This window comes from Ursus arctos, unplaced genomic scaffold (assembly GCF_023065955.2).
Source record: "Ursus arctos isolate Adak ecotype North America unplaced genomic scaffold, UrsArc2.0 scaffold_29, whole genome shotgun sequence".
Lineage (NCBI taxonomy): Eukaryota > Metazoa > Chordata > Mammalia > Carnivora > Ursidae > Ursus > Ursus arctos.
This window is the reverse complement of record NW_026622974.1, coordinates 13,872,881-13,889,691: the sequence shown is the minus strand read 5'-3', so window position 1 is coordinate 13,889,691 and position 16,811 is coordinate 13,872,881. Positions and strand designations below refer to the sequence as shown.

The 16,811-nt window shown below is 39.1% G+C and overlaps 1 protein-coding gene across 1 annotated transcript in view; it reads right to left on the bottom strand.

Moving 5' to 3' along the window:
* LRRC1 (leucine rich repeat containing 1) overlaps nucleotides 1-16,811 on the bottom strand; it is a 123,528-nt gene that overhangs the window by 71,252 nt on the left and 35,465 nt on the right. Inside the window, exon 2 of the mRNA XM_026507218.4 lies at nucleotides 3,738-3,855. Within this exon, the coding sequence (XP_026363003.2) occupies nucleotides 3,738-3,855 (118 nt within the window). The remainder of the gene's footprint in view (nucleotides 1-3,737; nucleotides 3,856-16,811) is intronic.

Genomic DNA, 16,811 nt, shown 5'->3' with positions numbered 1-16,811 from the left:
CTTCCTGGCATACGACATGAGCCTGTAAAAACTTCTCTCCTCCTCATTTACAGATTTTTCTGGAGACAAACATAAAACTTGTCTTTTCTCCCTCACTTGAGCTAGAGAACACCAGGACAGGTCTAATTTTGCTCCTGGAATGAAAGCCAACTCGAGCTTAGGTCAGTAACAGCATCTTACCCTTTAACCAGTAATATCCTGAAGATTTCCTACCTTCCATGTGAGAAGGTGCAGGGCTGCTGGGAGCTAAGCAAAGTCATGCTCATAACCACATGAAGCTGCTGAAGGAACATTAGTAGTGATGGCTCCGATCTTGCTACTTGGCATGTTCGGTGGGATCAACAGGGTTGGCAACCTCTGGGGGCTGCAAAGCAAAACCTCAAGCCCCTCTCCAGACCGACCGCATCAGAATCTGTATTTTAGCAAAATCCTACAGGAATTCATTGCCTGTTCAGGTTTGACAAGCATTAATCCTATAACTTCAGTGGTCTGGTATTAACACCTTGCCTTCCTCCTCCGTGGTCAAGCAATGCTCTCTGGAAAATCAGGAATTAAGGAAGCCAATAGAGGTCCCACCATGACAGAGACAGCCCTGGCTGTAGATCTGCTACAACTCAGGGACTGGGCAGGGACTCAAAAAAACCGCCTCTCTGATCATGGAGGAGCAGCCTTAGCAGGAGCAACAGAAAACTAGAGGCTCCAAGGCCTCCAGACATAAGGCCAAACCCTCACAAATGGCTGTATCCATACAAACTAGGGGTTTTCACACTGCCTCTCAGGCTAGAGATATTGCAACTTTCATTTACCTACTCAGTTGCCTAGGAAATTCACATTAATGTGATTTTATCTGCAAGAAAAGAAAAAATGAGAGGCAACAGTGAGATTTGCCTGACCTGGAAATAGCTCAAGACCCATGTTCCTCTTGGTTAAACTAAATGGTGACCCTGTTCTGCTCTGTCCACAAACAACACACACTCACAATGTACACAACATACCACATACATACCACATACACAACACTCACAACACACACAATATACCACATACATACCACATACACAACACACATATCACACACACACACACCACACACACATACCACACATACAACACACAATACGCCACATACATACCACACACATCACAAACACACACACAACACGCATACTACACATACCACACACCACACACAATATACACAATACACCACATACCACCACACACACACACACCACACACACACCACACACACATACACAAACACATATCCATGCTACTGAGCCAGAGCAAGGTTCTATACCAATAGCAGAAGGGGGCAGTTGACTTCCCTCAGCATTTCTATATGAGCCTCATAAGAAGGTGACAGGATCTGCAGGATCCTTCACAAAACTCCCAACACCTGCAAGAGGAAAGGAAACATTTTGTGTCCTGACACTGACTTTGGTAAAAGCTTAATTTCTTTCATCAACATGCTGGAAGGTATAAAGGGACACACGGGAGGAAGCATGTAGCCCTTCTTTCTAGCTAAGAATGTTTGGAAAGCAACAGCTGACATGAGAAGTGGTAAACCAGGCAGCTGCCAATGCCGACTTTCCACAGAGCACCCGGTCACGTCAGACTGGGCATCTTCACGCTCTATGTGTTCCCTGTCCCAATAATCAAAGCCAGTACTTCTCCCCCTTCCTGAGGATTTCTGGACCCCTGCTTATTTTCCTTTCTAATGCCAATTTCTAAATGGCTCCTCTATTTCTTCAGATCATGTGATTTCAGTGACCATTTTCCTAAGTCACTGCTTCCTTGCAGAATTAACAGCCAGCTACTCTTTATAACGGAAATAATTGCTGAGACACGGGAGAGCAGTTTCAATGATATATACTTTAGATAAATGTGATATAGGAGAGCCTTAGTGGCGATTCTAGCCTCAGATGCCTGTCCCATGCCACACTCCAGGTATAAGGGAAGCCGCATCTGTGCTAAGGGGCAGGGCCAAGTTTTGCCCTGCTTGCCACCCCTGTTGTGGGGCAGCTGACTCTTAGGGTGTCCAGGGACCTGGAGTTTCCGGTTTATATTTGGCTTAAAAAGATGAGCTGGCTCAACCATTCCTCACTTAGAAATCTGTCACTGGCAAATAGATGCCACAGCAGGGGCATAAGCCAAAAAGTGCATGGAAATAGACCACAACCACTTGGGCCTGGAGAGGCCAGTTCCAAGAGAGCAGATCAGCCAGGAAGGAAGAACAGAGCACAGACCAGCAGAAGCAGACACGCTGTAAGACAGAGAGAGGCCATGAAACTCCCCAGGTGGTGTCAGATGCAGGCTCCAGGCCAATGCTTTTGGAATGTTAGCTCCACCCCCATCCTTATAATCAAATACCCTCTACCTAAGCAGATTTGGGTCCTCTGTAACCAAATTAGCCACTCCAAGACACACTAAATAAATGAATTTATCTTTTATTTAAAAAAAATTATAATTTTTTTCACTTTTTCCATTACCTTCAAACTAAGAAATAATTCTCAAGAAAAATAAAAGTAGACCCTATGTCAAGAACATATGTCCTGGTCTAAAGACCGTTTCCAATTCATGGAATCTGGTAGATGACAGAAATTTCACAGCTGTTAAAAGTAGGGGGTAAAATCGTTTTTCTTTCACCACATTTTCAATCAAGTACTGATTATCACTGCTGTCTTATAACAGTGACCCACCAAAAAATTCCGTATCTGAGCCTTGCAGTTTCTGTGGAAGACATGAGAAAGATCCAGACCTGAGGTTCACTGAGAAGAAACTTGTAGATTTTTGTAGCAAAGCAAAAATAAAACACAAAACAGGTATGTAGTATGAGCGAGAAAGAAAAGGATCGTCATTTTTATAAATAATTCCAACTATAGCGGGGCCTTTCCCGAGGAAATTACAGCAGAGTCTTTGCGAGAACAGAACTCCATCACTAAAGACGGGACCACTGGGAGCTGCCATTTTACGTTGCAGTAATTAACCGTGCACGCTGTCACAGGCAGGGCGACCGGCCCGCTCCAGGAATGCTGTCAGGGCTACAATACAAGAGGTTAAACCAGGCTACCCATTCAGAAGTGAAAGGTTAAATGGGCTATAAACATCCCGTTAGAATGTTCAAATAAAAAAGGAAGCACTTCATCATTCTCGTGAAATCTGGAAATCAAAATAAACTCACAAACACGCCACACAAACTCAAGTGGGCAGAACCACCAGTGGCCTACTGAGAAATAATTAACCTGACAGAGATGCCCGGACAACAAGCTGCTCTGTTCACAACAGGGAGACCGGGTCTCACAGGAGCGAGCGTACCAGGCAAGTAAGCCACAGCCCGCGGACTCAAACTCCCCCCGGGATGGCTGCCCTCACCTCAGCAGCTCCGAGCACTGGACAAATGACCACACCAATAGCTCTCAGTGTCACAGTCAGTAAAACGAGGGGGCTGGGTTATACAATTTCCCAGTCCCTTCTCCAACTCTCTGAATCAGACTGAACCTACTTTGAGAAAATGGTCACCTAAAAACTGTGTTATGAAATATTTCTGGTAAATACCTACAAGCTGACTAAACCATTCAATAATGGCATTAACTTCATCCCCAAATTTATACATAGCTTTCTCATATCCATCAGAAAAAGCACCTCCAACAGCATTTATCCAGCTATATTTACTCAAAATCGCCCCCAGCACCAGCAGAGACAAATGGACAATTCAAGTGGAATCTTTTTCTTACCATTTCGAGACACATCAAGTTCCACCAGCTGCATGAAGTTTGCTATTTCTGGAGGGAGCCGCTGAATTTCATTATCACTAAGTCCAAGCTTTCGTAATTTGACTAGCTGGAAAAATTGCTGAAAGACAAAACAGTTTCACATGGGTCTCATATATTTGCAATGTAAACTTTCTGCCCAATATGAAATGTAAAAGGATGTCTTTTAAAAACTAGTGAGGACTGTACGAATATCAATTTCCTGATTTTGATATTGTAACAGTCGTGTAAAGACACTACCACTGGGATAAACTGGGCACAAAGGACATCTCTGTACTATTTTTGCAACTTCCTATCAATCGACAATTATCTCAAAAGTTTTTAAAAATGAGTAAGTGGCTCAATAAAAATGATAATTACTCCTTTAAACTATCCAGTGGGTGGTCACATTTTCTACTCATAGAAACTGATGTTAAATCTGCAGTGTTAAATAAACATACGTAAACATTAGAAAATATTTTTTAAAGACATTTTAATAGGAATTACTATGCATCAACTGGGTGTTATACACAAATAATGAATCACGGAACACTACATCAAAAACTAATGAAGTACTGTATGGTGACTAATATAATAAAAAAAGGAATTATTGTGCATCAGAAAATATATAAATATCCCACAAATGTGTAAAGGGAAAAAAATTGTTTTTGGCCAATCTAAAGCAGAGCCTGCACTGGATATTTCCATTAGCCATGGTACACTGAGAACATGCCTTTTTCCCCACACCTTTTAAAACTGTACTATAATGACACTAAAAGAATTTATACAAAAATGGATATAAATATAAAAATATGAAATAAATGCATGAAGACAATTAAAAATGAGAGGGGACAAGAACTACACCAGACATGCCACAAAATCCTCGAAGCCAGAAAACAGATGAACAAATGGGAACAAAAGAATCTAAACAAAGCTGAAATTCAAGCCTGTGGACTAAGGAGTCAATAGGAAATTAGGTCCAGGTGACCTCAGAAGGAAGGAGAACTGGTTGAAAATTTATATAAAGAACAGTTAGGTTCCCATATCTTCTTCTCTACCCTGCCCCAGCCAGGCAGGAGACTGGAAATTTCTTATCTAGAAGAGTTGACTCTAAGGACAGCTGAGGACAGGGATGAGGCACCCCACTAAAAACAGGGGGACTGAGTCAAAGCCCAATCAGTAAGATCCCACCCTCTTCCCACAGCCAAGTTCCCAGGCATGAGAACAGACCCTACAGATGTGAATTATAGTAGACAAAAGGCCCGGGTTACAAGCCTCACCCATGCACACAGAGCTTCCAACTATCCACCACCCCCCCCAGCCCGCCTTCAAGTGTCTGGATCTTTCATTTAAGCAAAGCGAAGGTTCTCTGGACACTTGAGGAAAGGCCCCAACATGCAAGAGAATACCTGTGTGCCGGCACTTCAAATATGAAACAAATAGGACGTGGGGAGCAGAAAAAAACTTCATCAACCAAAAAATGTAAGTAACACCCTCAGAGAAATAAGAGCAAATGAAGTAACATGATACCATAAAAAGGAAGCTTCAAAGAAGAAACAAGCTTTTAGAAATTAAAAAAAAATTACAATTTTTTGTATTAATAAAAGAATCCAATAAAAAAGGTGAAAAATAAAATTAACATAATCCCTCAGAAAGTAGAATAAAAAGACTACAAGACAGAGATATGGGAGAGAAAAAGGAAAATTCAAAGACTGGTCCAAAAGGTACAACATCTGACTGATAGGTATTCCAAAAAGGGAACACAGGGGACTTTAGAACATGCATTTTCTGGTTTGGAAAAGTCCACCACATGGCCAATAGAATGAATGACAGACATGTAAGAATACCAAGGTGGGGGGGGGGGGGGAAGCTTCCAGAGACCAGGGGGTGGGGGTGGGGGGTCATAATGAAGAACTGGGAATCAGAAAGGTGCTGGACTCCACAGCAGCTTTGAAAGTAAGGCGGCCTTGGAGGAATGCCTTCAAAATTCCAAGAAAACATTATTCCCAACCTAAAATTACATACCCAACCAAACCATCAATCAAGTATGATGACAAAATAAGGACATTTTTAGACATGCATGGTCTCAAAAACATGTATCTTCCTTGCACCTCAGGAATCCATTAAAAGTGAGCATAAATCTCAAAGGAGGAGGACCTGAGATCCGGCAATCAGAGAATCAACGAAACAGAGACAGACAAAAGAAATTCCCAGGGTAGAAGAGTGAAGGGACTTCCAAGATGTCGGCTGAGCAGCAGGCCCTGGGAGGGACCAGTCCACGCTGCAAACAACAAGGAGGCTCCCAGAGGAAAGATTTTTGGGGGCAAAACACACATCTGTGGGATTATCTGATGTGTTTGAAAGTATCAAGAAGATTTGTTTATTGATAAATTAGAAACAAAGTAAACAAAAAAAGGAGTTATTAATTTCAGGAAAAATATAAAATATGAGAAGACATATTCATAATATAAATTTAAGACTTTGGTTATGAAAAATACTTAGTCGTAACATTTTAATAGCTACATATTGATAAAAACAAAATTTGTGTTACGTCAATATTGAGAGGATGGCAAAGGAACCATAAGTGTTAAAGTCTCATCCTCCATAGAAAGAAATCAAAAGATAACTACAAAGTGAAAAAAAAAAAAATCAAACTAAAAGCAAGTGTGGCAATGTGGGGGCATACAGCAGTAGAAACAGCCAAGAGCTGGGGGTTCTCAAGAGCCAGAAAGTGGAGTCGGACAGGGAAGGCGAGAGGCTACTCTTCTTCACTGTCACACTATGAGGCTTATTGGATTTTTTTTAAAAAAACTATTCGCATATATTACTTCGCTAAAAATAGAATTTGAATTTACAAAGGAAAAAGTCTCTACTAAAATTCCAGGCTGCTCCAAATGATAATTCTGAAAGACGCTAACATTTAATAGATGTTAGTTTTTTGTTTTTGCTTTTTGGTAAAAGAGACTGTATACTTACTTCTATAATCAAAAAAGGCACTATCATTTGGGAAGCAGTAGGGCAATACATAGAACATAAGTTTTCAAGTTCACTGACACTGTAACGATACTTTTGAGCATGTGTCCTTGTTATATAATTGAAAATAAGAAAAGCTGTAATGCACAAGATGTCTTTGCATTATTATCAACAAAAATGAAAAACTGGAAAACATACATATCAAGTAAGGGAAATGATTAGTATGTTATTAATTCAATATTGAGTAAGCAACAAAAATGATTACTACAAAGACCATATAACTTGAAAAAAAACTTACAATGCAAATATAATATTAAAAAGACAAAAGTGCAGGTACACTATGTAAAAAAGCATGTGTGCATGTTGACAGGAAGGAAACACAAGAAAAAGTGATTTCAGGTGATAAAGAAAATGCATAAACAACTTTAAATTTTTTTTAACAAAAAAGAAAGATATTTTTAAATAAAATGATGAACTTCAGCAGATGAATGCTACCAATTAGCTGTATATGATAATGAAAGTGCTCAATGAAAGGACTAATCCTCTGGATTTCTTTAATCACACAGTTGAGATTTAATTTCTTAAGGAAAGGTATTGAAATTTCTTGAGGCTGGTTGTACGAAAGCATTAGCGGACACAAAAGCCATTCAAAAGAGTCACATATTTGAATAATTGAGCTTATGCCAATTGTTCAAAGAGGCTGACAGTTTCATAATGCATCAATGTGTTTACTCAAGCATGAAAAGCTCACTTTATTTTCCAGGAAAGATATAATAGCAACAGCACAAAACCATCACCAATTCCATACATTCAGGGACCATTCAGAAATAATACAAGAAATCAAGTCACTAAGGTACTTAGATCTGCAGTGAATAATCAGTTAGTTTCATGACTGTGGCAACAACAGCATACAAATCCCCACATCCAGTAGAAATCATACCAGCAGGCAAATTTAAGTTTCGTTCTGTGTGATAAAAGTACCCTCAAAGAGACTGTCACGAACACTACCTGCTTCAACTTGGGAAGCACACACCAGACTTAAAACAACCCTATCTGACAGGTTCCCAAAATGAAGACAGAAATTCCTAAACCCTTCCCTCATTGCCCTGATGGGATCTTACTTTATCATCCAAATGCTTTAAAATAACTACTTTCTTATAAGACGGACACAATGCCTGTAAGACTTTATGAAATCCTCAAGTTTTCAACTTCCTCAGATAATCAGGGGGAGAAAACCCAAAAAGCTATAAGCCCTTCTGCCTCCTCTTTGACATTAGCCAGGGTACAGGAAGAACAATTCATGTAGCTGTCTTGGCAGGGTGCCGCAGCACGGAGCGATCATGTGACACAACACACAGACACCCTTCTTCAACTATACCATGTCTGATGACAGCACGCTGGCCCACTTTAGAGGACACTGTGTACAATTACATGCAAAGGAACCCAAATTGCTTTGGCTCGTTATGCCACACCACAACCTTCTTATAGCCACCCTTGTTTTTAGTAGATGCAGAGTCTTTAATTTGGCCGTACAGCTCGTTTCCTTTTCCCATTCTCCATTTCTGACAAGATTCTTTTTCCCTCTCTTTTGGTAGTGTTAGTGACCTCCTTCTTCTTAGAAAGGGATATAGGAGTACTCCTAGGCTATAGGGGCCGGGGGGGGGGGGGGTTCAACATCTGCAAATCAATCAATGAGATACACGCATTAATAAAAGAAAGGATAAGAACCATGTGATCGTCTCAATAGATGCAGAAAAAGCATTTGACAAAGTACCATATCCATTCGTGATAAAAACCCTCAACAAAGCAGGGCTAGAGGGAACATATCTCAACATAATAAAGACCATGTACGAAAGACTCACAGCTAATATCATCTTCAGGAAAAACCGAGAACTTTTCCTCTAAGGCCAGGAACACGACAGGGATGTCCATTCTCACCACTGGTGTTCCACATAGTACTGGAAGTCCTAGCCTCAGCAATTAGACAACAAAAAGAAATAAAAGGCATCCAAATCAGCAAAGAAGTCAAACTTTTATTCTTCACAGATGACATGATACTCCATCTACAAACCCAAAGGCTCCACCAAAACACTGCTAGAACTGATACAGCAATTCAGCAAAGTGGCAGGATATAAAATCGATGCACAGAAATCAGCTGCATTCTATACACTAACAATTACACAGAAGAAAGAGAAATCAAGGAATCGATCCCATTTACAATTGTACCAAAAACCACAAGATACCTAGGAATAAACCAAACCAAAGAGGCAAAGGATCTGTACTCAGAAAACTATAGAACACTCACGAAAGCAACTGAGTAAGACACAGAGAAATGGAAAAACATTCCATGCTCATGAACTGGAAGAACAAATATTGTTAAACTGTCTATGCTACCCAAAGCAATCTATACATTCAATGCAATCCCTATCAAAATACCATCAACATTGGGGCATCTGGGTGGCTCAGTCAGTTAAGCGTTTGCCTTTGGCTCAGGTCATGATCTCAGGGTCCTGGGATCGAGCCCCACATCAGGCTCCCTGCTCAGCAGAGAGGCTGCTTCTCCCTCTCCTTCCGCCTGCCGCTCTGCCTACTTGTGCTCTCTATCTCTCTGTCAAAGAAATAAATAAAATCTTAAAAAAAAAAAAAAAACCCATCAACATTTTTCACAGATCTGGAACAAAATAATCCTAAAATTTGTATGGAACCAGAAAAGACCCTGAATAGCCAAAGGAATGTTGAAAAAGAAAACCAAAGCTGGTAGCATCACAATTCCGGACTTCGAGCTCTACTACAAAGCTGTAATCATCAAGACAGCATGGTACCGGTGCAAAAACAGAACAGAGAACCCAGAAATGGACCCCCCAACTCTATGGTCAACTAAGCTTCGACAAAGCTGGAAAGAATATCCAATGGAAAAAAGACAGTCTCTTCAACAAATGGTGTTGGGAAAATTGGGCAGCCACATGCAGAAGAACGAAACTGGACCATTTCCTTACACCATATAGAAAAATAGACTCAAAATGGATGAAAGACCTCAATGTGAGACAGGAATCCATCAAAATCCTAGAGGACAACACAGGCAGCAACCTCTGTGACCCTGTCCCACAACTTCTTGCTAGACACATCTCCAGAGGCAAGGGAAACAAAAGCAAAAATGAACTGTTGGGACTTCATCAGGATAAAAGGCTTTTTGCACAGCAAAGGAAACAATCAACAAAACTAAAAGGCAACCTACGGAATGGGAGAAGATATTTGAAAATGTCTTATCAGATAAAGGGCTAGTATCCAAAATCTAAATAAAGACCTTATCAAACTCAACACCCAAAAAACAAAAAATCTAGTCAAGAAATAGGCAGAAAACATGAACAGGCATTTCTCCAAAGAAGATATACAAAGGCCAACAGACATATGAAAAAATGATCAACACCCCTTGGCATCAGGGAAATACAAATCGAAACCACAATGAGATACCACCTCACACCCATCAAAATGGCTAAAATTAACAACACAGGAAACAATAGATGTTGGCAAGGATGCAGAGAAGAGGGAACCCTCTTACACTGTTGGTGAGAATGCAAACTGGTGCAGCCACTCTGGAAAACAGTATAGAGGTTCCTCAAAAAGTTAAAAATAGAGCTATCCTATGGCCCAGCAATTGCACTACCAGGTATTTATCCAGAGGATACAAACATAGTGATTCAAAGGGGCACATGCACCCCAATGTTTATAGCAGCAACGTCCACAATAGCCAAAATATGGAAAGAGCCCAGATGTCCATCCACAGATGAATGGATAAAGAAATACATATAGAGGCCACATGTTCTTTATTCATTCATCTGTTCTCTTCCTTAAGATTTTCTTTCTCTAGTCTACTTTATTCTAAGAATATAGTATGTAATACATATAATATAAAAATATGTGTTAATCTATTGTTTATGTTATAGGTAAGTCTTCCCATCAACAGTAGGCTATTAGTAGTTAAGTTTTGGGGGAGGCAAAAGTTATATGCAGATTTCTGACTGTCCTCAGGGGGGAGGGGTGGCAGTCCTAATCCCCACGTTGCTCAAGGATCAACTGTATATCATCTGCGTCATCTGCCAATGTTCTTTTTATGTGTGTGTGAGATTTATAAAAAGTGACTGTAACTCTATTACCCAGAAATTCTATTCCTAGGTCTGTACCTTATTTTTTAAGAAAATGCTCACATATATTATTTCAGAATACATAAAAGAATGTGCTTGACAGAATTATTTGTAATCGCCCAAAACTATAAATAACTCAAATACCCATCAATAGTAGATCTAACAGAGAAGTACATTCTTATAATGAAATTCTACATAGCAATCAAAATGAAAGCTTACTGTTGGTCATTACAGGAAGGAATCTTAGAAATAATATTCAGCAAATGAAGCTTTCACAAAAAAAATGCACACTATATTATTCCATTTATATAAAGCTGAAAACTAAACTATTTTGTTTAGAGATGCACACAGAGGTGGTAAAAACTATAAAGAAAAGCAAAGAAATGATTTCTATGAAATCGGGTTAGTGGCTACCTTTAGGTATAAGGGAGAATTCTGGGACCAGGAAGGGCACATAATGGACTTCTGGAGTCCAAGCAATGTTTAATATCTTAACCTGAGTGGTAGTTACAAGTATTCAATCTATAATTTGTTATAAGCTACAGTCGCACCTTATGCATTTTGCTATATATTTGTTTTATTTCACAGTAAGAATAGTTTTTAACATTTTAAACTACTTACTAATTAGGAAGGAAAATACTAGAAAATTAGCACAAGGGCAGCCAATTATTTAACTCATCATAGCTAATGATAACAAAAAGCAATGACATATCTGGAGAAGAGGAGAAACAAAAGGACAATAGTGACCAAAAACAACATCAGTAATGATAATGCTATAGCCCACATGATATAGCAGTCAGCCTCTATTAAGGGATTCTCTGTGCTTCGCAGTAAGCTAAGGACTTTACAGGGATTACATTATTTAATCATCTCAGTGTTGCCACCATGCTGATACCTACATGTACCAGTTAACTTCTGCTGAATAACAAACCATCACAAATTCTAAAACAACATTTTTTCTTTAATTTCTCACATTCTGCAGGCTGGCTGGGCAGTTCCTCTGCTGCTTTCACCTGAGCTCACTCATGCAACTGTTACAGTCAGCTCGAGGGTCAGAAAGGCTGGAAGACCACCCTGGCCTGACTCTTAGGGTCTGGCAATTAGTGTCAGCTGCCTCTGTTCTCCACACGGCCTCTGTCCTCTCCCTTATGATACAGTGGCTTCCCTACATGAAGTTCTCCAAGCAGAATTCAAAAGTGGCAAAAGAGGAGGCTGCAAGGACTCTTGGGGCCTAGACTTTGAAATGTCATTCTGTCATTTTTGCCACATTCAGGGGGTTGGAGAATCAGTCTGTACCGGAAGGATGGAAGGGGCAGCAAAATTCACATTGGAAAGAGGCATGGGATGGGAGAAAGCTGGTAGCTTAAATGGTCTACCACAAAATGAGTAGGAGCCTCAGGTATGCCACAGAGAAACATATATAAAAACTGGATAGATTATCCTAGAAACTTCCATGCTGGATCACAGAGTAATGACTGTTTAAAGAAAATTTAAATAGAAAGTAGAACAATATATTGCACAAACTTTGGCCAAGATTTTTGACAAATGAGAAAGCTATAGATAAAGGGAAAAGCCCAAGAAATATCCACAGAAGAGTGACAGGATCAGTTATCTGAAGCAGAGAATTCAAATAATATTTCATGTCCAGGATCTGAATTTGAAAGAGTTTTAGCAGACACTCAAAAATGAGAACTACTGATGAAAGAAGCATTAACAAGACTTTTTTTTTTTTAGTATGTTTTGGTAAAGAGCTATGGGATGGGAATGTCCCTAGGTGAATCACTTTGTTCCCTTGTAAAAAAAAAAAAAAAAAAAAAAGGCATCAAATGATTGAAGGGCTCTTTTTAGTTCTAAAAATTATAAGACTGCATTTCAAAATACCTTCGGTGTACCTTAAGAAAAATGAAAATCCTATTAGCACACAATACAATAAGCATGAGGTTAAAAATGCATAAAATTACAGAAAGTAGATTAGTGGTTGCCTAGGAAATAGAGAATGACTGCTAATGGGTATGGGGTTTCTCTTGGGATGACAAGAACATTCTAAAATTAATTGTGGTAACGGCTGCACAACTCTGCCTATACTAAAAACCACCGAATCACACACTTTAAATGGGTAAACTGTATGGCATAGGAGTCCTATCTCAATAAAGATGTCAAACCGTGCATAGGATTGGCAGACGTCAATGAAGAAGGAATCCCTTTTGGTGACAAAAGACTCAGCGAGGGACACCCAGATGCCTGATGTAGTTGAATCCCTACAGGTACCAATGAGGCGAAGTTTTTGATCTCCAGTTAACAGATAAGAAGACGCCCCATTTAGTGACTTCCCTAGCGCTGCTGCCAGTTAATAACATTCTTTAAGGAAAATTCTAAAACATGACCACATTGGAGGATCACAGCGTAATGAAATGCTCAGATAGGTAGCTCTGCACAGTGGCAGCATCGTAGCCAATGAGGTTTATCCAAGGCGCAATTATTGCTAATTAAAATGCTCGGGTAACTGACAAACACTTGGGAAACTATTTTCATTAGCTAAGTAAAACAAAGTCAGGGGAAGGGGGGAGTTAAGGAGTTAAACTGTGCCAATGCTATATTTCATCCTGATGAATGAGTTGAAAGGGAAAGGAAAGAGCACGCTAATGAAAGCAGCATGTAAGAGCACGTAAGTGGTGCTGCTGCCCATTAGATCCAGGCCAAAAGAGTAGACATAAAAGGAAAGTAATCTAGACAGATAAGAACATGAATCCACTTCTAGAGGATCATGGGCAGGGTGAGGTAACTCCAGATAAAGACCGAGGCAAGGGGAAGGCGGACAGAGACAGAGAAAGCAGTAGACAGAAATCTGAAACAAGTTCATAATACGATATAGCAAAAGAGCATAGAAAGAAAACAAGGCTTGGTCCAGTTTGGGGGCACAGGGGACGGTATCACCCAGCACCAGGAGAGTCCTGGTGAAATTCAAAAAAGACTAACAACACCGTCTATTCAACCATTTTAACCATTTTCAGGTAAACATAGAAGGGTGTTCAAAAGAGAGGCACAAACAAGAATCTGAAACACTGATTCACAAAACTGAAAGCTTATATCCACGCATTATTACATGGGCCAGACAATAGATAATAAATATGAAATGAGATAAAGGTTTAACTCCTCAATAAAACTAACCACTTCCTCTATAATCTGAAGCAGGAAGAAATATATTTCCTTGCCCATTTATTTGTCCAAATAAATGAGACAGATCAGAGGAAAAAAGTCTGTTTTAAAATACAAATTTTTTAACTGGTTCACAATTCAGCAGCACAGATACCCTTTCTTTGGGCAACAAAGAAAAGAGTGTGGGCTCTTGTCCTTATGTGGCCATTAAAGGTCACAGGTAAATCAAATTTCAGGGAAGGAAATTAGTTTCCCACTGAGTGCTAGCATGTATACTTGAGCATTTGTAATAAAGATGTTTACATTTACCTTGCTTAAAATATTTCTCTTTCCAATTTTTTTGTCTTCTGGGCCCCCCTAGTAGTTCTATCTTCTCTCATTCGTTAACATATTTGCATGTTTTCAAGGTGCTTTCATACATTATCAAGCTATAACCATTAATGAACCCTACCAAAGATATTCATGCCCTAAGGGTACCCCCACCCCCAACAATTAAAATAGCTCAGGTGTGACTCACTTTGAAAATCATGAAGCCAGGAATGTTTTATTTATTGTACTATGACCAGAAGAGTAGATAAGGTTGGCAGTGGTATTTGCAATGGTTTAGAGAGGAAAAACTTTTATCAAAATGAAGATAAATTAGGTGCTTGCTTCAGCAGCACATATACTTTTAAAAGTAGCATCGATTAGAACAGCATTACTTTACTGAGAACCTGAGTGAGAGGACAAGCCAAAGACATGGACGGACAGGCTGACGGCACAAATGGAGACTTGACAAGACTTGGATTGAGCAAGACTGGCATAGCACAGAGAAGGGTCAAATATGACGAAGTGGGGGAAAAGGATCAACCTGAAACACTACAGGGGAAGGATTAAGCACAGGATGGTAAATTCAAGCAATCAACTATTATATGGCCATTAAAAAAATCTTGTTCCTCTATTGGGACTATACCAAAACAAAAAGTTTCTGCACAGCAAAGGAAATCATCAACAAAACAAAAAGGCAACCCTACCGAATGGTAGAAGATGTTCGCAAAAATATACCCGATGAAGGGTTGATATCGAAAATATATAAAGAACTACACAACTCAACACTAAAAAAATCTGACTGAAAAATGGGCAGAAGACCTGCATAGACATTTTTCCAAAAAGGACATCCAGGTGGCCAACAGTCACATGAGAAGATGCTCAACATCACTAATCATCAAAACCACAATGAGATATCACCCCACACCAGTCACAATGGCTAGTTTCAAGAAGACAAGAAACAACAAGTATTTGGCGAGGATGTGGAAAAGAAGGAACCCTTGTGCACTGCTGGTGGGGATGTAAATTGCTGCAGCCACTGCATGGAGGTTCCTCAAAAAATTAAAAGTATAAATATCATATGATGATATGATGCAGTAATCCTACTACTGGGTATTTACCCAAAGAAAATGAAAACACTAATTTGAAAAAATATACTACCCCTATGTTTGTTTATTGCAGCATTATTTACAAAAGCCGAGATACGGAACCAACCTGAGTGTCTACTGGTAGATGAATGGATAAAGAAGATGTCACACACACACACACACACACACACACACACACACACACACACACATACACACACACACAGAGGAAGATTACTCAGCCACAAAAAAGAAGGAGATCTTCTCATTTACAACAACATGGATGGACCTAGAGGGTATTATGCTAAGCGAAGTCAGTCAGAGAAAGACAAATACCATATGATCTCACTTATTTGTGGAATCTAAAATAAACAAAACAAACAACAACAACAACAACAACAACAGACTCTTAAATACAGAGAGTATTTAACGGTGGTTGCCAGAGGGTGTAGGGAGGGACAGGACGAAAGAGATAAAGGGGATTAAGAGGTACAAACTTCCAGTTATAAAATAAATAAGTCACAGGGATGAAAAGTACAGCATAGGGAATAGAGTCAATAATATTATAAGAACGTTGTATGGTTACAGATGGTGACTACACTTATTATGGTGAGCACTGAGTAATGCACAGAACGTCAAATCAGTACGTTATACACCTGCAACTATAATATTGCATGTTAATTATACTTCAATAAAAAATGTAAAAGTCATGTGTCTGAGGAATATTTAATAATACAAATATACATGTTCTAGGGTTATCAAAAAATAATTTAAAATTGCATATACAGTATAATCCCTATTTTGCTTGTATATAATAGGAATTCTAGGGGGAAAACTACTTTATTTTTTTTTCTTTTATTTATTTATTTTTAATTTAAACTCTAGGTACTTAACGTAGAGTGCAATATTAGGTTTCCAGGGAAAAAATTACTTTAGAAAGGTAAATCTTTTGGGAAAAAAAAAAAAAAGAACTTAAACTCGATGACTTAGGATCATTCATCCTTTGGGTGTTGATGTTTTGTACCACAAAAAACCAAAGATTCTATTTATTTGAAGGAAGAGTTGTTTTTCCTTCAAACTTGAACCAAATAATGTATCTTCAAGCAAAACTTGAAGACAGTTTACATACCAAGAAAGTTCTTCCAAAAGAAGTCAAAGAAATTCAAATAAGTTTATTAAAACGGGTCTTATATTCTGGCACTGGATATTCAATAAGATTGAATTTTTTCTTATATCGTACTCAGGAAAGCATTACATGACTCAAACAGAATAAAATGTGTTTAGTGGACATTCTGTCTTGGATTCAAGACAATTTATCCAAGCTATAGCATTAATAAGCACCACTTACATCTGTAATGTGCCTAGTTTATGCAAGTTTTGAAGCGGAGAAAAAG